The sequence below is a fragment of the Salvelinus sp. IW2-2015 genome, linkage group LG10, assembly GCF_002910315.2.
Source record: "Salvelinus sp. IW2-2015 linkage group LG10, ASM291031v2, whole genome shotgun sequence".
Lineage (NCBI taxonomy): Eukaryota > Metazoa > Chordata > Actinopteri > Salmoniformes > Salmonidae > Salvelinus > Salvelinus sp. IW2-2015.
In genome coordinates, this window is record NC_036850.1 from 7,319,903 (window position 1) to 7,342,022 (window position 22,120).

General features: G+C 40.1%; 1 protein-coding gene across 1 annotated transcript; it reads left to right on the forward strand.

The window, feature by feature from the left end:
- The first annotated feature begins 5,781 nt into the window (after positions 1-5,781).
- On the forward strand, positions 5,782-10,006 carry LOC111969234 (fibroblast growth factor 3-like). Its single transcript, XM_023995245.2, has 3 exons — positions 5,782-6,141; positions 7,538-7,641; positions 8,237-10,006. Exons 1-3 carry the CDS (start codon positions 5,865-5,867, stop codon positions 8,621-8,623), a joined length of 768 nt encoding a protein of 255 aa, XP_023851013.1. The 5' UTR covers positions 5,782-5,864; the 3' UTR covers positions 8,624-10,006.
- The last annotated feature ends 12,114 nt before the right edge of the window (positions 10,007-22,120 follow it).

Sequence of the window (22,120 nt, forward strand, 5' to 3'; positions counted from 1 at the left end):
ACCTTCACACTTGGGTTGATTCGTTGCCAACACCGATTATCAAAATTCCCATCCATAAAAAAACACACAGAAACATGATCAAGCCTCATCAAGCTCCTTCCATCCTCAAATACAAATACAAACACAAACATTTTTTAAATCATTTCATATATCTAAAATGTAATGATGCATACATCAATTTAATGACGTACAACAGCTTAACCATCTAAGCATGAAGCTAGGGCTATACTCATGTAGCCTCTGTGGTATTTTCTTGGGTTTCTATCGTGTGTCTCTCTGGAGGGGGGCACAAAAGAAGCCCAGAGTAAAAGTCCACCTAGGGTCCATATAAATGTCACTGTGACGCTTTGAAAAGGAGACCTGAGAACAATACACCATGCTGTAAACAATCCTCTGCCATCCGTSTTTTACACTATAAACATGCAGCTTTCTTATGCAGCGGCCCCTGTGGAGCACCCCACCCCTTGTTTCAATGGCCTTATATTAAAGGGAAATTAGGTGACATTGAGTTTTAAATGAGTTTCCGACATCTGCTCCGTCGCTGTCACTCCAAACCATTCGTCTCGCTGCGACAAGGCGACGGCATTGCCCACCTCCCAAGCCCTGATGGTAAGTTCAGCCACTTGAGGGGGAGCAAAGGGTGGCAACCACAGGGGAACTTATCTAGAACCGTTGAGAGGAGCGCTGTTTGACAGATAAACTAAATCCGATCATCATCTAGTTGTATTTGCAAAAGGAATGGGTTTGAATGGAGAAATGGTTGTGGGTGTGTTATGACCGTTGGCTGTACTGATACCGTTTGAGTGAGTTTAACGATTTTAGGACATCTGTATTGGAGTACTTGTTATCAACCTGTGACAAGAAATGGGCTAATGTTTTTGTCTCTCCCACAAGCTAACCCTTGCCCGGTGACTGTTTGGTGTGTGACAGCCATTGATGGCTTATAGAGTTACAACCCACCACAATCATTTTACTGTTGGAAGGTGCAGTGCACTCCACTGTCCCACCGAAAGGTATTTGAGATCTGCAGGTAGGAATCAAAGGGCTAGAAGTTTAGGACAGCCCTATCCAGTTTCAAGGGGAGCAGAGTGAAAGAGCGAGAGAGTGAGAGAAAGAGAGAGAGAGAGAGAACCCTCTTACCAGGACACAACTTGAAGTACTGCTGTTTAATCAGGCACAGCATACAGATTTGTACCTGTCTCTCACAAAAGGTCCATGGATGAAGTCTGCTCACCCTTCAAGCCATCCATGCTCACATAGTGCAAACATATCCAGTGCACTATATCAGAGCTATCCTGCACAAGGGAAAATGTGCATGAAGGTGACATGATATTATGATTTTACATCTCCAAAGTGCTTGCTCCTTGCTTGAGTGCTCCAGCGGTTGTACCTTCAGTTTGAGGTGACTTTGTAATAGACCTTCTTCTCATAATAAAAAGAACATCCCATTTGTTGTCCTTCAAATAAACAAATACATGTCAAAGGTGCACCGCTGAACCTGAGCACCAATATGACATAGATACAGAGATTGTCAGAGCTTTACCTGTAGTAAGTCAATAGAAAACATAGATAGTGAGAGAGAGGTTGATATCCACATGCAAAACTCCAGCACAGATGCTGTGGCAACCATACGTGCAATGTGTCTTGTTACAGTGCGCCAGGTACTATTTAATATATATATATATATTTTTTTTTTTCTTCTTCTAAGGGGCCAGGTACTATTTTAGATCAAATGATTTTGATAATTCTGTGGTTAAAAAATATGTTTATACTGCTATAATATCTGGCCATATACATGACAGCAATTGGGCACCCTAAAAGACGTGATGTCATTTCTATGCTGTCTAACATTCACATTCAATTTCAAATGGAGCCAGTTAATACAAATAGGACGACAACCATACTATCTAAATATATACGACAATTTGGTGTATAAGCTCCATCAGAAAATATATATAGTAGATGACTATAACTTCCCACAGTCTATTACAAGATACATTTGAATGGGGAAGCCAAAATCATGTTTCGTTTAAAAATCATTGTACAATCACTAAAAGTGTTGCAGAAAATCAATGTGGATGCGAAACTAGGGTTAATATTTTCAAACCAACTTGGGTTAAAGGGGTATGAGAGAAGAAAATTGTTGCCAATTTGTTTGCAATGCATTCGAACTGTACGGGAGTTCTTTCTTAGTCTCTGACAAGCAGGTGAGATCAAAGTAAAAGTGGACAAAAGAGGCTCAGCGGTGATTTGTCAGGGGACGAGAGGCATTCCCGTCTGGGAAAGTGGCTGCAGCCTTGGCCAGACCCTCAGATCACTAGCTCACTAAAGAAACCATGCCATGAGAAAAAGTACAGCAAAAAAGGTTCAAAGGTCACTTTGATTTGGTCTGGATTATTGGTAACTCCCTTTTTCTGCAAAGAGGCCGAGCAAAGGACCTGTGGCTAATAACCTTTGTAATGTCAGAAAATACCCTATTGTGCACTTTTTGGGGGAATTTGGGGTCAATTAAAAAAGAAGCCCTGAAATTCTTGCTTTCATTCTTCAAGTAAAAAGGTTCATATGTATGTGTTGGTTGCACTTGATATAGCATAGTTTTTAATCATTTGTCAAATGAATGATAACACACTTGGCTGCAATAGTTGGGTGTACACTTTCAGAAAAAAAGGTTCTGGATAGAACCAAAAAGGGTTTAGTTGCTTGCTTCATATATGGCACCTCTAAAGGTTCTATATAAAACCTTTTTGCAGGGTTCTTTGATCAGAACCCAAGGGTACTTCTTCACTGAACCAAAATTGGTTCCATTTAGAGCCCTTGGGTTCCATATAGGGTTCTATATGCAACCAATTTYGGTTCTACGTATATATAGAACCTTAAGGGATGCCACATATGAAGCAAGAATATAATGATTTTTGGTTCTATCCGGAACGTTTTCTTCTAAGAGTGTGGTAATTAATGAAGCAGTCTTTCTAACCCATTTAACCAAATGGACCATGGAGATGACACGTGGTTTAAAGGAATAATCCACTCGTAAAAACTATATATATATWWWTWTTTTAATTAGTCCATTGTTGACACACTCCCAACATGTTTTACATGTCATGTTTTGCATCATATGATGCAAAACGGCAAGTTACAATTTGCTTTTTGAAAGTCCTATATCTTGAAAGATTGATTGCAGACATGCAAAACATGTTGGGACTGTATCAACAGTGGACGAATGAAAAACATACCAAAATACAGTTTTTGAGTGGATTATTCCTTTAAGTTACTTGAGGATAAAACTGGGGAACCATAACCAAAACACAACTCTAAACAACCAAATCAAGCCATATAATCAAGCCGGACATTTACAGTTTGGTTCAGTTGTTAAAACCTGATTATGCCCAACTTAAAGGGGTCTTTATTCCAAAAGGTTTGATGAAAGATAGGTCAAACACTGTGAAAGTTACAGTAGGTCGTATAAAATCAATAGTGAGTTTGTCACTAAGTTTGATAACAGTTTTATTACATTTTCAAACCATTTAATAATTTATAAGCAAAAAGTACTTTTAAGAATAATTTAAGCATCAACTCATCCTTCCTCTCCCTCCCTCCGTGTGTGTGTGTGTGTGTGTGTGTGTGTGTGTGTGTGTGTGTGTGTGTGTGTGTGTGTGTGTGTGTGTGTGTGTGTGTGTGTGTGTGTGTGTGTGTCGCGCAAATCAGACTGTTCATACTGATTATTACTGAGATGCTTTGTGGGCTGCTATAGGCCATAATTAAAATACTTGCTGAAAGAAACAGCAGACCACATCTTAAGCCCCAGCAACCCACCGTCTGTCAGAATCAAGCCACATCAAGACAGTCTCTCAGAAATGGTCACCAGCACAACGTATGACATACATTGGTTGGCTAATGTTTTGGTATGTTGTCTGACTCGCTGGCGTCTACGATGCGCAATGCTGAGTATGTTATGGTCACCTTTCTATTGATTCAAGTAAACCTCTTATATTTGACAGACAGAGGTACCACAGTACGTATGGGAAGGGAAGACAAATGAACAGTTCACTCCTTAGGGAGTTTTTAACCATGGCCTTCATCGCATTCTCAGGAGTAGTGCCAAAGGGCAGAGAGATGTGTAGATGGTGCTAATTACGAGAATGGTAACCATAATGTGACCAAGATGGAAGCAATTTAGGCAGTAGTAATTTCCGTGTTACTCTTCCGCCCACCGGCTGCAACATAGCCCGAGCCTTAATATTAGGAATAGAATAGCCTAGGACTTCACAATCTCAGACAGAGGAATGAATGCGCATATTGTGCAGGAGGAGACAATACAATTGTGGAGCACTGGGACTCAAACATTGGCTTAATGCCAATAATGGTGCTTCTCTGCTTGTTCAAATATGCTGGAAATGTATCATGGCGAATAAACTTTTCATCTTTTGATTATAGAAAAACAAGTCGATAGTTTGAGGTCAGTAGTGAATTTAACGGTTTGCTCTCCGGGATGGTAATGATTTGAAGTTCTGAGRATACCCGTCTGTGACAAAAGGAAGATTCCCTAAAGTTGTTCTGTGGCTTGCCACGCTCCGTCCCCGTGCGTTTCATGCCTTATTGGAGATAGGCGATGCTCTCCATCAGAGGCACATTGCTTGAAGATTCCGTTGTGAAACGATCTCACCAAAAGAAAGATTCGGGCAAATTAAAAAATACTAAAGCTTATAATAATATATTTATTTCGTAATCTTTAATGACACCTGCTAGGGTTAATAAATTGGTAGGACAGTCACTCTGAGATATTTGGACCACCCTAAAAATGACTGAAATTAATATTTAAATAAATACATTTCAACTATTTGAGAGTGTGATAGTGGAAACACCTCATATATGTTAGGCTGGTTAGATTATCTGATCAAAATCAAATAGGAAAAAGTCTGAAATGTAACATAATTATGAAAATAATTTACACAAACCGAAGGCCTGGGCAAACAAATGAAATGCTCTGAAATGCTCAGTTACATGTCATCTATCAAACCACTTAGACAACCCGTAGCCTAATTTATAATATTATGTGAGACACTATTTTAATATGGACCTAATAGGCGAAAGAAACTAAACCCTAAAAGTTGGTTTACTGATCCCTGGGAGTGCTTGGTTAGGATAATTTAAATTATATAAAAGTTTGCAGATGTTTCAAATAACCCTATCTTTGAGCCACGACCCACATGTTTTGTTTTGTTTAAGACTCCTACCTTAACCTGTTAAACTGAATTGATAGGGCACTTGGATAGGCGCACATGTCTTATACCACAGTGTATAATTTGGTCTTTGGGATATTTCAAAAGAGGAGTTCAGAGGGAAACTGCCATCAGATGGCTCGCTCTTTGTGATGCGGTTTTCCGCAATAAGCCACTGTGTGTAATGCTGTGTAATTTTATCCACGCTGCACTCTCTTGATTCACGCAAGGCTGATACCTTGCCTCCCCCTTTCCTTTGTATCAATTGGTCGGAGTTCAGGCTATTGTCACTGGAAGGTTCTTTTAGATCTGTGCACGCTGTCGATCAGCGAAATCTCACGATAGGCTCCTTGTAGGATCCAGAAGTTTTTGCAGTCCTCTGTAGGGAGAGCAAAGGTGACGACAACGCCAGGACGACACCACACTGTTGTCAACGCGCCGGCTCTAATCGATGACCACGGCTTCACCAAATCACTTCAGATAAAGAGACTGCAGAGGAGCACTTCTACTTGCCAATGTTTCGTGGGCAGGATCATTGCGTTTTGCCGACACTACAGCAAAGCCAAACGCCAACTCTTTAATGGGACCCCGGATGCCATTTCTATCCATTCTTGCCAGAATCTTACGATATACAGCCATGCCACAATGGTTATAATTCAGCTCCTGTTGTTGCTGAGTTTCTTGGACCAAAGCAAGCAGGATTATCTGTCTCCGAGGCTTGCTAGGACTTCAGGGGCGCCTTGTGCCAGGGGCCAGGCGTGTGACCCAAGGCAGCGGAGAGATGCTGGGGGACGCGGTGGAGTCTACGAGCACCTCGGAGGAGCACCAAGATGCAGAAAACTTTACTGTGCAACTAAATATCATTTGCAAATACACCCAAGCGGGAAAATAGACGGTTCTCTTGAGGAAAACAACCAATTTAGTAAGTATAGGCTATAATAAATGTTGTATTTCCTTTATATGTGTAGCCTACACGTAGAAAMAAAGGTWATGGGTAGAACCAAACATGGTTATATGCTTGCTTTATATATGGCACCCCTTAAGGTTCTTCCAAGAACCAAGGGTTCTATATCGAACCAATTTTGTTTGAGTGAAGACCCTCCGGGGTTCTGATCAAAGAACCCTATAAAAGGGTTCTATATAGAATCTTTAGGGTACCATAATATATGACGTACGCAATATAACCCTTCTTGTTTCTATACAGAACCTTTTTTTTCTAAGAGCGTATATATTTTGTTTTATATTGAAGATTTMATGTGGTTAAAGAACATTGTTTCATAAGCATTTGAAAAACTTATTTATAACGGAAATATCTGTTGAATTTAATAATTTMTGTTTTAATTGTGTGGCGCTGGAATTATCATTCCATGCGATTTGGACTATATTTTCATTCATAGCTGCATTAGGTCAGGCATGCTCTTTATAAAACGGTATTCGCCTATGGGGTACAGTAGATCATATAGACGACAACACCGGTAGGTAAGCTGTCATACATGTGATGCAATATATACCAAACGGATCACTTCCCACTGTTCCCCATATAAACTGCCCCCCAGGCTACTTCATCAGGGTCACAATTACGGTGTTCACAGATAATTGGTATACTGAATGGTTTCCTCTTGCACATTTGACTTGRGCAGTGTAATCATGTTTATATATCTTTGWAAACGTGACCAGAGGACACGTATTAACTGTTGTATTTAAACACTTAGGCATAGTCACTTATCAGGCAATAGAGCGCCCATTAGCCAAACCCAAACASTAAAATGAGGCCTATTTTACATATGAACATCATAATTAACAGACTATGAGAGACACAAAAGCTGGGTCGTAGCGGATGTATTTATCCAATCAATGACGATTATCTGAAACCACTGAATAMCCTACATAGACTAATCAATGGGTGACGATAGAGCAAATAAACCCTAATGTAATATTTTTTAATCTTACAACTTCTAAACATCCAATTAGATCTTAATTTATCCAAGTTATTTGTGAGAAAATTGACTTTTTTTGATGACATTGCAACCAACAATGAAAAAAAGATACACAGTAAAGCTATTTTTTATTAACATTTCATAGACGTTGTGTTTCTACATCCGACACTTAACCAAAACGCATAACGTTTATTATCATGATAAAGCCCAACGTGTTTCTGTGCGTAATGGAGCCCGAGAACCGCGAAGCCTCTSCACGTCATCCAAATGATAGCGTCATGAAGGACASTACTRCTACTACTACTCCTAYAGTCTACTATAGCTYGATGTAAACGTTCTTCAGAATGCATCAATGCATAACATTTGGTCTCATCTTCTCAGGCATCATGGAGATCACAGCAGTGGATGTTGGAGTGGTAGCGATAAAGGGGATATTTTCCGGGAGKTATCTGGCCATGAATGATAAAGGACGTCTATACGCCTCGGTAAGTGTTGTCACATTTGCCAAGATACCTAGATATGCATTAAGAGGATTCGGGTAACAAGGAGGGCTATTTGATTCCATCTATCCATTGGGGTGTTTATCTTGCTAAAACTGCACCAGACTGTAAGGATTTCCCGAAACAACATATCTTATATGAGGCTTGTGCGACTGCTCCAACTAATTGGTCACTGCTCTAGTTCTCAAGAGTTTGAAGCAACCTATCATCAATGCAAGGCATTATGATCAATCACATGGATTGTGTTTGTGTGGGTGTCTGTGTTTGGTTTTACTATCTTTGTGGGGCCTTAAAGTCCTCACATTTCGCTCGTACCCACAAGGAAAAATGCTATTTTAGGCTTAGGGGTTAGGGAAAAAGTATTTTGAATGGGAATAAATTGTTTGGTCCTCACAAGGATAGCAAAACAAAGGGGTGTGTGTGTGTGTGTGTGTGTGTGTGTGTGTGTGGATGTCAGTGAATCAAGGAGGCCTAATTGAATAGCTTTCATGTGAAATTGTGATCTCGTAGATTCAGGTCTATTTGAGTATTGGTCCAATGCCATTAATGAAAGGTTGATTGACATTGTGTTATCTTTCAGGATGTGTTCAACCAGGAGTGTGAGTTCCTGGAGCGGATTCATGAGCTGGGCTACAACACATATGCTTCACGACACCACTCCACCCTGCAGCCCCCTGCAGTGGGTGGCAGTGGCAAACGACGAGCCAGTGCCAAGAGGCAGTGGTATGTGTCCATCAATGGGAAAGGCCGGCCAAGGAGGGGCTTTAAGACACGTAGCACTGACAAAGCCTCCCTTTTCCTGCCTCGGGTGCTAGGCAATAAGGACCATGAGATGGTGCGAAAGCTCCGTGACAGCCAGAGGCCTCCAGCTGGACAGCAGAGTCCCACTATGGGCCGGGCTGAGCACCGGAGACGGAGACACCGGACCCGGGGCAGAAAGGGCAGAACCAAGAGGCCTGGTGACTGACTGACACTCGCCACTGCCTGAGAGCAGTAGGCCCTATTTCCCCGCTATTTCCCCGCTGAGGAGCACCAGTTCACGGCACATGAAACTGACCAAAAACGGACTTACTGAAATATCTATCTTAGAAGGAGAAMATTTCACTTGGATCAGTCAGTGGCAGCAAACTATACTTCGTTGTACAAGCTCCCGCCATAATCCTTGCTTGAGATGGATGCAACTCGAACCATCCCCCACAACTATTGCAATACCAACACAAGATTTGCCTGGGAATTCGAGTCAGGCACATACATCTAAAGTTAGATCTACCACTACACAAGTATGAAAGGATGATAGGTTTTGTGTTTGTTTTGTACATACACGTGTGAATGTGACTAAAGTCAACACAGCTGGATCTCTTTCTGCTGTTGTTTTTGTGTTCTTGTGGAACTTTTTAAAGATCATAAATAACGTATGTATATATGTGTACAGTTATTTTTCATGTCCGTTTCATTTATCAGCAGCTTCAAGTTCGAGTAAGAACTGGACATCCTTCAAGTGCATACAGATACCAAGTAGGTGGTATGCTCCATCATTCAAGTGCTTACAGATACCAAGCAGGTGGTATGCTCCATCATTCAAGTGCTTACAGATACCAAGGAGGTGGTATGCTCCATCATTCAAGTTCTTACATATACCAAGGAGGTGGTATGCTCCAGAGAAATAAAAATACAGCAAAGCACTTTTTCAAACTAACATAAAAAGAAAACAAATAAAAACATGGGAACACATTTATTTTGAAATGTACTTATGATGTGATAGTGCACTGTCTGTAAACTGCGAGAAGTACTTTGTATATTGCTAATGATATGAATATTTATTTGGTAYCTGTGTTTTTTAAATTATTGATGAGATTGTTTCTACATTTACCAATGTTAYTATTTTTTACTTTGCTGTAACCAAACAGGCGTACCCCTCACTCAAATGTATGGTAACAAGAGATATTGTCAAAACAAATGGTCAATCTGGCTTGTCAAACATTACTTTGTTTTGTTAATTGGTGTAACTAGTTAGTGCAACTGAACAGACAAAATACATCAAATTTTCTTATCAAATCCTCTTTGTCCATTTTTGGACATGAGATCACACTCAACTGACTCCATTTTGTCCTGCCCATGACCATGTTTTGTACTTCAACCCAGGTGGGGATAATCTCTGTCAGTTCTGACACCACTGTTCCTACACCAATTAGGCCTAGCTTTGGCCTTCCATGTTGCTCATCTATGTTAACACAAATATGTAATTGTCATGATTTTTTTCACCACCAATCAATTATTTTATGGTGAATGTTGAGTCATGAGGCTATAGTGAACACTGTAACATGTAAACAATAAACTATCAAGTATTTGTTTTAATGTCATACGGACATTTTTAACCTGTGGACGTTGTGTTTAAAAAGGCTTCTTGGGGTTAAGAGGAAGGTCTAATGTTAGCATCTGAGTTACCTCTGTCAAGGTGAGGTGATTATTACACAGTTTCAAAATAATATAGGCTAAGATGTACATTTTARAAGCTGAATGGTTGTTTCTTTATTTCCAAGTRCCATGACTTTGTGCTAGCCTTCATCAACCCCAATATTGTAATCCCACGGTCCTGAAGTAAAATGGCTCTCACGGCCTTCCAGCAGAATGGAACTCTCTCAGGGGAACCAATCCCTTCTCTGCTGTACTGTACCCTTCTCGCTCATTCAGAGTGACTGCACCTGTTTTAATGACAGAGAAAGTGTTAGGGATACAATAAGATGTTTTTAATTGCAAGCACTGTCATTGAATGTTTAATTAAAGTTTATATGAAAAACTGAACCTAGCAACCAACCACTAACGGTGTATTGCTAAATCTATAGGAGCATATAAAGAAGTGTTATCCTATACCTTGAGGGTCTGAAAGCTTCCTGAGCATGACAATAGAGCGTCTCTGGGGGAACCTGGGAAGCTGTGTCGCCCGAGACATTCWGCTTTTTTTCAAAAACGACCAAAGCCTCAGATCCAATAAACAAGGCAATCCCTCCTGAAAAAGAAACTGTGTCATAGAAAGTGTAACATGTTGCTATAGTTTGTTATGAATGCCAAACTCTAATATTACTTAACCGGAATGTGTGACTTTTGATAAGTGGAAGTATTGAATTAGCCTTTGTGTTTCCCCGCCCGCTGTCTTATTTTCAACAATCAGCTGCATCTCGTCTAATCTCACGTCAAATAGCCCTTACACAGCTTGGAGTTGTTTTGGRTCATTGTCCTGCTGAAAAACAGATGATAGTCCCACTAAGCGCAAACCAGATGTGATGGAGTATTGCTGCAGAAGGCTGTGGTAGCCATGCTGGTTAAGTGTGCCTTGAACTCTAAATAAATCACAGACAGTGTCACCAGCAAAGCACCCTCACACCATCACACCTCCTCCTCCATGCTTCACGGTGGGAACTACACATGCGGTAATCATCCATTCACCTACTCTGTGTCTCACAAAGACACGGCAGTTGGAACCAAAAATCTCAAATTTGGACTCATCAGACCAAAGRACAGATTTCCACCGGTCTAATGTCCATTTCTCGTCTTTCTTGGCCCAAGCAAGTCTCTTCTTATTATTGGGGTCCTTTAGTAGTGGCTTCTTTGCAGCAATTCGACCAYGAAGGCCTGATTCATGCAGTCTCCTCTCAACAGATGATGTTGAGATGTAACTGTTATTTGAACTCTATGGAACATTTCTGGGATCTTAACCCATCATCAATGTATGACCACCCGGCATTTTTGAAGAGGAAAAGACAGGATCAATTTAACTTGCGTGTAAAGGTTGTAGCCTAGTCTGACATGATAACTGTAACTGGGTTATTCWCTAGGCCTCTATTTTATACCCACAATTACATCCAGCTTAGAAACAAGGTATGAAATTTACTATTTTGATAAAGCGATATCAATATTTAATTGGGGGTTATGGGACATGTTCATTCAACTTAATAGGAAGCATACAGAAATCAGGAGTTAAAACTGATAGAAATTGAGGCTAGCATGCAGCTTGGCCCCTTCTGCATATTCCCACACAGATCATGTTGTTCTCCTGTTCCCCTCCGTGCTCCCGCAGAAMATCTATTCAGGCACATGACACTCTTATTAGTTCAGTGGCACCAAGCAAGTAAACAAAAAGTCAGTAGTCTCGACATGGCGACTTCTGTTGACCCGCACAACACAATGATGTGTCTGGCTGTCGCCATGTCAAGGGGAGATGCTCATTAGTGCACTAGCAAACTTCCCCTCCCACAGTCGACGCGGTAAAACCTGTAATGACATCCAGTGATTGAAGGCATTTTATTCCACAACTACGTCAGACGGCGGGATCAACCATAGGCTATCACAGGTAAGCAAGCGYAGATTCTCTTTTCCCATCTATGGAAAGCATCTCTTGTGTTAACTTGTAGACACTGCACCCTAGGGGTAGGGCATTAGGCTAGTGGTTTTCTAATAAGACAAACGCTTTACAGAAAATTACAAAATAGGCCAAAAGTTTATAACGTGAAACATTAACATTAAACGTTTTACACTTTTCYGCCAAACAACGACTGTAATAATGAAACAATGCACATCAATGTGGCACCAAATTKGATTTTTCAGCAAATGCATGGAGTGCAAATACTTTTTCTTTGAAACGTCAAACGCTTATATACGCATATATGACACAGAATGTGACCTATATAAATCAATAATGAGCTTATGAACAGCAAGTTATAATTTGAGCAAATTCAATATAATACCAAGCAATCATCAGAATAATGCTAAAAAGAAGAGGGGTGATGATGCAAAGATGATGAAATCGAAGAATTTGAATAAGCTACTATTATTRTTGCTGCTATTGTAGTTTGAACATGTAATCTTAACAATCAGTGAAATGTGTCCCACSAAATTAAAACCGYAGGTATTGAGTGTCTCTCCAAAAKGAGACAGGCCCTCATGCCTGCCAAATTGGTGTGGCCAGGAATTCCGCCTTCACAGAACCTTGGAGGCTTTTGTGTCTGTCCTGTGCAGGCCGTCTGCACTGCTTACCATGAMCTCTCAGCCAAATTGACACTTCACTGTTTTGGTTTTCAAATATTTTATTTGTTGAGCATCTTCCCCTAATGGTCAAATAACAACTTGCCTGAGAAGTGACATATTGATGTGATCTAAATTGTGCTTATATAAATATAAATATAGACACAATTTCCAAATTGTGAGACTCTTTGTCTCAAATAATATTTGGTGCGCATCAGACAGTATTTATAAGATGCCATAAAATAATGAGCAACAGTGTTAAAATCACGACTTCTATCCCACAAGAGTGAGAGGCCTACTTAAAAKGCCTATTGATCTATTAACTTTAAAATAAAAGTGACGTAGCCTACCTCTGAGTCTATACCAAAATGATGTTATATAATTGTTTTCGGAAATACATTTTACACAATTTGTGAATTTCACGTTCAATTTCATTTTCTTTCACCAACAGAAATAAAAATATAAAGAAATGATAGTCACTGAAATGGCTACTGCCAGTTACCCTGGCTGACGCAACCCACGTGATATAGGAGGTCTTCGAGTTTGGTATCAGCGGTAACCGCCAGTAGCAAGCATCAAAGAAGATCAAACCAGGATGATTTCTCCCTTTATAGGCAAAAAGATTGACACTGTCCAAATCAAACTTGAAAATCGAAGTGGGTGGTATTCAAATTAACAATTGGGGAAATTCTCAACGTTTCAGCTCTGAGGAAATATTAAACAATACTAATACAGCTTTGAATAATTTTACTCATAAAATACATAGTCGAGTATGACTTTAGGTCATGTGGTGCACTATGCAAAATGCATAATCCTAGACCTAGAGCATGCTAAAATGTTGTCATCATGTTCCTTTTTACAAAACAGATTTCAAATAGGGCTATCGAGTGTACGGGTTGTATCTGTTTGTTTTACGACTAATGTGCGGTTATTATGGTTAACAGCAACACCTAAACTCAAAACACGGAAGTGTGACTATCACAGTTTATCAACGCATAGCCTACAATTTGAGTGTATAGATCACAGTTGCATGCAGTTGGGTCAATGTCCTTTAAAGCGCGCACATTTCTATGTATAAATACTGATTAATAACGATTACAACAAAAACAAAAGGTTTAAAGTTGAGGGAATGGAACTGTGAACAGTACCTTGCACAATACACTATAGGTCTCTGACAGCTGTCTTTTGTAAGGGGAAAAGGGGTGGGTTTTCACGTGCAGACTTGGGGGCAATTTAAGTTTATGGTGTCCCTCGATTTCGTCAGGTAAAGGGCGAAAGCAGAGGACATCACAGACACTTGTCGATTGCCTTGCTGACCAGGAGAGATTGAGCCAAGGGAACAATAGATTTGGACCAAAACAGGCTACAACCACCTGCCATATGATGAAAGTGCTGCCTGATTCAAGGTCTGATGCAAACATCCTCTTTACATATTAATGTTGTCCTTATTTAACAAGTTTAAAGACATGCTCAAAAGTTACAGACTTAAACGTGGAGTAATCTCAAGCAATCAAGACAGCAACGTCGAAAATGTATTCAGTCAAATATGTGAGTGAAAAGTTATTGAGCAACCGAACACAGTTAAAAAGTAAAACAAAACGTTACCCTTTGATAGTGAATCGCTATGCAGCGCGATGTGTAGCCTACTTAAAAATGCGGAGACAAATTACAGTACCATGGAGAGCGGCACCCCAGGACTACGTGAAAGGAAAAACGTCACTTGTTGAAGTATGGGCTAATACCGTGCATCTTTAAAGGACAGTTATAAACCGTGTAAGTCCATTATCTTTGCTTGAAAAGTCAGCAAGTTATTAAATAAATTTGTTTGTTGTTCGATTTTCGTCCAGAAAAAGCTTTTTGATGTATACCTGTTTCATCTACACAATAGTTTATTTCCCATCAGCTATAAGGAATTGATCCAAAACGAAACCAGGGGAAAGTATAGGCCTGAAGCTCAGTTGACATGGGGGAAACCTCCATAGTCGATGCTCAAACGTGTACAACTAGACCAAAGTTGTACTGGATGTGTACAATGGTAATGAATGATAATCCATGGACTACCTCAGTGATCGCTGCCAACGCAACAAAAAATGTCACTCCCGATCTATTTGATTATCCATAAGGCAGATAACAAACAATCCACTTGTGAGACACAGAAAAGGATCAAATGAACCGACTGAAAAAGACGCGTCTTCTGTGTCATCAGTAGGCAGCGTTTACTGAACTAGCGAACCCAGGAGAGAGGGGTCGCCAAGCTAAAGGTTGAGCAACTCGGGGTACGGCTCCAAGATCTGACTGCATTCAAAGTTCAACTTTGCAGCATAGAGTGGGGAAATTTTATTAGCCTATACATTGAGGATTACCCAAACGTGAACATGAGAAAACGTTKTCATGAGAATCATCAGCTTGTGACTGGGAGGTTCAGGGTCCACAAAAGGGCGCCTGTAAACCCACCAATGATTTCCAAGAGATACACGAAAAGGCAAAAAAAACATTTTTTTATCAGAGATGAAGTAGAGTACTTATACGGCACCAGTGCCATTCAAGTTGAAACATATTTTACCTAACCGTTTTGACTAGCCCAATGAAAATGTTGTTTCCCCAATCAATTTCACCAACGTGTAGAGATGTACGTAACTTAAGTCTTGTAGAAGCAAATTGGTGGCTTATAGTAGACAGTTCATGCATGTCACTGATGGAATTTGGCCATTATTTGGACACAGACGAACGCAGTAACTGAAAATAAGAAAACCACACTTTCRTTGCTTTAGGACACTCTGATATTGACTATGTAACACCACATKAAACCACATTGAACCCTACCAAAAATTCTGCATTGTCCACATTCTCAAAAGGATCTTTCTCCTAATGAAGCATTGGCACTGCAAATTAATTCGTAAATTGAGTAATAATAGTTTATCATTATCAGTGATGTTATGTTATAGTCTACTACTTTATTGATGTTATTATAACTTCAGAACATTGACAGAGTTAGAGCCAGCAATAGCTTAATGACATTGTCGCGATATCCTCCACAAGGTAGGCAATAAAAACTGAAATAGTCGTGAATGGCTTTTCTGTGCCACTATCTTCACTGTGCAGATTATCAACCGGAGCGTCTACTTATCATGCTTTTTCATGTTATATTTAGTCTCACCATTGTTCTCTTTAAGAACCGGGGTCATTTTTTGTGTGTGTCAGTCTTAAATTAGTGTTTCCAACTCGTTGAATTCAACTTTTGTTTTTTCCTGTTATTGTTCATTTATAGAACTGTCTCCTGTCTGACACCGCAGTCTGTAAACTTGGCTATTTCCTATTTTACATCCTCCCATACATAAATTATTTCATTTCAGTCCGATAATGAAGGAAGCTTTACACAAATAAACCCTATTACAAAGTCTTTATTCTAATTTTCACTATTTGATAAGGGCATTATTTGTATAGACAACTTCCCGCAGTCTTGCTCGTTTCAATATGAGTGTACACTGGCAAATGTTGTTTTGTTATCTGGGCAAGTCTAGTTTTGACATTTGTTAAACGCCCCCCCCCCCCGGCACAGCATGTACATTATGAGGGATCCGTCTGTTTAGAGTGGCTTAGAATACTGTCCCGTGATGCAGTAGGTAGTGCGTGATGTAATTTCGCAGAAGATATAAATATCGTCGTCGAGGGAAATGCGGCATGGCTGAGCCGCGCTTGCCTAGACGGCCAACGCTTCTCAACTTATCCTTGGACAAGTTCGACTCGAATCTATACACGTTACATCGGAGAGGACAGTCAAACCAAGCAAGAATTGATGTCGCACCAAAGGGAACTCGTCATCTTTGTCTTGGAATGAGCTTCTTTCGTTGCTTTTTGTCATTCGTTCATTTTGTCTTATTCGGAGTTCAACGTAAAGGCCGGCACAGGGGTGATATTTATAGTCCCTTAAACTCCCTCAACAAACACTGTAGGCTACTGCAGTGTTGGTAAGGATGGCCTTTCAATCGGCCTTCTTACCAATATTGGTGTTGGGACTGATGACTAGTTTGGTGCGTTGTGCCCCCTTCACTGGCAGGCTGAATGGCACGGTGGAACGACGCTGGGAGACACTNTGTCTTGTGTCAAAGGAGCGAATAAGGTGGGCATGCGTTGGAACATCTGGAGGCTAAAAATGACGTGTGGGTGCTTTCCACTCTGAAACCAGTGTCTGAAATCAGAGATTTCTAGGAACCAAGCCAATATCCAATACGTCCTAACGTTAGGACGGAGATAAACCCATCTGTTACGGTAAATTAACCTCTTGGCCTTGCGTGTCAAATGAATGTCCACTGGAGACAAAGTCATATTCAATTACATTTGCAGACACCAAGAATAACAAGCATTTATTTGTCTAACAGTTGTCATTGCAAATATGAACCTGTATCTTCAACGATATAATGTGACAAATACGCCCCTATCGCCTATATCGACAAGGTCTGCCTGTGAACTTAAAGGTTGTTTTGTGTTCCCTTGGCCTATTTTGAGACATKACATAAAATTCAAGTGAGATACATTACATAGGTTCTGTTTGAACAGCTCTAGTCGCCATAACATTAAAAAAAAAGGGAGTCAGACATCATTCTGGACTCAAAAGTCCAGGAACTAAAGTTCAAGTGAGGACTTAAATTGGACATAAGGTGACATATGGACACTTTTAATAAAAAAGCACAAGAACAGCATCAGAGGTCCATAGGCTGCTTGATTGACCTTATCTGTAACAAATTATGTCAATGTTTGTTAATGCACTGTCAAACATTTCCTGTAAAATGTACCTACTGGCAGCAATTGGCCAGTAGGTTACTCTAATTACAGTACAGCTACTGTTATCAATTTTATGGTAATCCATTTTACGGKACCACAAATGTTACTGTAATATACTTTACAGTATATTTACAGCATATCACTTGCACTCTACAGTATATTACTGTAAGTACCAATGCAGCGACACAGTGTTCTTTGCAAGTTTTTATTTTTACATTTACATTTTGTTAATTTAGCGGTGCTTTTGTCCTTAACAACTTACAACTTACAGTGCATTCAACCGAGGTTGATAACAAGTAAAAAGTCATAGCAAGTAAAACGTTTCTGTAACCATTACTGGAAATGTTGTTGTAGTTGAGGATACATTGGTCTTCAAAATAATTGTAATTACATCAAGATATGTTATGATAATTCTCGGACTATCTCTGGATAGTGCCAATACAACTTTGTATTTTTTTTTAAACCTTTATTTAACTAGGCAAGTCAGTTAAGAACAAATTCTTATTTACAATGACGGCCTAGGAACAACGGGTTAACTGCCTTGTTCAGGGSCAGAACGACAGATTTTTACCTTGTCAGCTCGGGGATTCGATCTAGCAACCTTTCGTTTACTGGCCCAACTCTCTAACCACCAGGCTACCTGCCGCCCCAATACTGAGATATTCATGGTAACTTGTTGGCAGAGCAATGCATCACAATGCAATACGTTAAAAGTGACTATTAAACTGTAARACAAGTAYTTAGACAGTATTTTACAAGGGATTAGAGCAAGCAAGTTGGCTGTAAGCATTTGCATATTAATGAACACTTKGTGTTTTCTATCACTTGCACTTCTAGAGGCCTAAACAAAGGCTTCCAAACTGGCCGTGATTAGAGGGCAAAACAGGTCACATGGACATGGGTAAATATTCAACCATTAAAAGGTTTAAGACCCGTTACCACTCTGATCTGTTCCCTATATACATTTCATTGTTAGGGATCTACTACCACATATCACTTAAATTGGTACACGACTCTTGCTATCAGATGCAACACATATAGCCACAACAGCCTTAAAATATGTTAATGAGCCAGCGATTMTTTTTCCTCCCACAATATTTCTCCACAATGCACAATAATTTATAGTATGCTGCAGTAAATACATAGCAAAACAGCAATACAGTACTTTATTGTTGAAWTGCATTGAATATTTAATATTCACAATTGCTAATAGTGAATATTTCATTATATATTACACTATACCAACTGATATTTGGTGTTTTATATCACGTGCACTTTAGGCCTTAACAAAGGCTTCTAAATTGACAGTGAGTACAAGCCTCTTTCTTGGAGGATGCATGCTTGTGCAACTTGAACCTTTGTTTCTGTCTCCAGACATGAGTGAAATCAACTGACGACGTGATATGAAGTTAGTTGCATGTGAACCACATACAAGACTATTTGTTTTCTTCTTTCCAGGTCTCCTTGAGATATCTCCAGTAGAGAGAGGAGTTGTGACAATCTTTGGCGTCCANTGTGAACCACATACAAGACTATTTGTTTTCTTCTTTCCAGGTCTCCTTGAGATATCTCCAGTAGAGAGAGGAGTTGTGACAATCTTTGGCGTCCAACGCGGTCTATTCGTGGCCATGAACAGCAAAGGGAAGCTGTACGGATCTGTGAGTGCACGAGAGGATTTACGGTTGATTTCCGCCGGTAGATGTTCTTATCCGTAGCCTACTCGATGACATGCTACCACTTGAGCTGTAGCGACCACTTCCTCTGCTACATACACCACAGCACCCCCGGCAGCTCCTTTCCGTGTCACGTTGTTGGACTAGGTTATGGCATGTTTCCAGTGCCTGGCCGTGTTTTCATTGTGGGCCGGATAAACCCAGGAACGGTAGCGCAGTAGATCATTCAGACTGCACATTCCATTCTTAGCATTGCCAGCCACCACATGCACCTACTGTCCTTCCCAGAGTAAAGATGAACTGGCCAAAAAGACGACGCACACACACTGCCTATAGACCCCACAACACAGCACATTCATGAATGTTCTTGATGGGATAGTTAAATAGTTCGATTGCGGCTCTTACAGAATCGGTTTTATCACCTGCCCCGGTTATCCCTACCACACAAAAGCATCAACATCAAAGACAAAACCAAGCAGTCAAATGGACTAGCCTACCCCTATGTCATTCATTAAGGATATATGGAATATAACTGTTAAGAGACATAATCAAATATTTTGTCAAGTTTCAATATCCACAAAGTGGGTCACGTCTAGGTCACGTCTATGCCATTATACTGCTCACACTAAACATATAGCCTATAATTATAATTAAACATCTTTCTAATCTTCTCTGTTTTAGGTTCATTACAACAACGACTGCAAATTCAAAGAAACTCTCCTGGCAAATAATTACAATGCTTACGAATCGGTGGCATACCCGACGATGTACATTGGACTAAGCAAGACTGGTAAAACAAAAAGAGGAAACCGAGTGTCACCAGCCATGACGGTGACGCATTTCTTGCCAAGAATCTGAGTCACTCAGAAATAGACTTAACCTCAATGTGGGGTGAGGGGGACTCAAAATGATGCACTTTCAACTGGAGTTTTATGCAAGACTAAGTGTATCATCCCGTTGAAATTGTATGTATACGTTTGTATATCTGTTTATTTATTATGAAAAACAATTTTGTATTTGGGGGAAACAGGTCCTCACTTCAGGGGGAATTTCAGAAATCAACACATTTWTTTWWTTTYTTTTTAATTTATCAGAAGTCTGCTGCTATTAAGTGTTTGGGTAAGTGAGATTCCTTTGTTGAATTATGCTTTTCTTTGAATTGTTTATAGACAAAATATTCTACAGCGACAGAGCAAAGGATACTTTTATATTCTTTTTCTTCTATGGAAATAACTTTAAAGTCTTAGACCGAAGTTCAAACAAGTGAAATTAGATCAAATTATTGGTTTTAGAAGCAGAAGCAATTGTCCAATGGCAGGACTCTTTGTATGGCTTTGGAGTCTAATTGAAACAGTATCAGCTTGCTACTGGTTACAGAAAGAGCCACGGTGAAGTCCTACCCTCTCAAATCTGTTTTTAGCTCTGCCAGGGGGTTGAACTTTGAACTTTTCTGCAGTCAATCTTTGTCACATCTATAAGACTCTGGACAGAGAGAGGCATCTTCTTGACATTGTATAAGCAGAGAATTTGAGAGTTTAAAGGCAAGGTCAGTGTGCTGACACACAAGGCAGAAACCATAGCCATGGCTCTTTAACATACAGCTTTTATGATGGGAAGTAAAAAATCAAAGTCCTCAGCAGTATGGAGGATATATGGATCTCAAAAGGATTCATTGAAATCATCACAAGTTCAGCATCAGAGCTCCTCACTGAGTGCAAAAAAAGAAGGCAAGATAATGTAAAGATTGTCAAAGGTTATGTTTTCCCCCAGTTGGTACACCGAAAAGCTATACATTATTTTTGGGGGGAGACATGTATCGCCGCCTATTTCTTCCCATTGCCAAACTTTCCTTGTTATCTATCCTCTACCTCACATAACCAACAAACCCCACCCCCAAAAAAAATTTATAGAGTTTGTCCTGAAGTAATTTTATTGAACCAGTTTGAGATTAGCCCCAATCTCTTCTCGGAGCACCATGCCATAGGCAGAAGTTCAGGCAGCCATTTCGTCCCAGTTGCGCCTTGTCACGTTTGAGCTATCTTTACCCTGTGATTTACTTTTAGAAAGGATGATCATGGTGGGAATATTTACAGACAGCTGTTAGACCGCACTATATGCTTAACCAGTAACCCTATATTTTTCTTTATATATTTTGTAAATATAACCCCTGGTAACTGGCAGAGCATAGCGATGCTGCTTCAAAGTCTGTTTTTCCGCCTTTGGGAACATTCATTCACAGACGAAGGGGTTTGACCAGGAGATGGCCCATGCTAGAGGGTCTCTCTCTTTCTCTCTATAGTCCCAGTCGGTATTCACATAATAATAAGGATTTCCCTCAACCACGCCCACAAATTGGGGAAAACCCTCATTCTTTCCTATTGACCCCCATTGTAAAAGAGGCAACTTCGTCGTCGTTTTTTTACAATGACGAAAAGCTGCTGTGTTCTTCAATGTAACCAGGTMAAAAAATCCTGACCTACGGTTCGCAATGCTCCCACGTAGGGTAATAGAGCCTGCGAGAAGAACCCTGTGCTGTGGCTTCAGGCTATTCGGCGTGGGAGAGGGGGAAATCTGGGGACCCGGTGTCCAAGTAGGCTACACGTAGCTAGGTGTGTGGAAAACATTTAAATCACAGCTAAGACATTTAACTTGTTTAATATAGTCCGTTTGTAACTCCACTCATTACTTGTAGCTGTATAGTCCGTTTGTTTGTGTTGTTGGTCTTGGCTAATGTTAGCTAGCTACCACTCACTCGCGTGGCTGCTAGCACTGTCATGAAAAGGGGCATAAGGGAAGACCTACAATGTTATGTTTTTTTTTTAAGTAGTGAGGACACTAGGAAGCTGGCAATGTTGAAAAGTTATCTTTAGGCATGTTATACTTCTCGTAAATGTTGTTTTGACTAAAACAAGCAGACAACAAGAAAACTGCATTTGAAAAAGGTAACGTTTTTACTCTGAGCCAATAGGGTAACCTATGTAACCACCGGT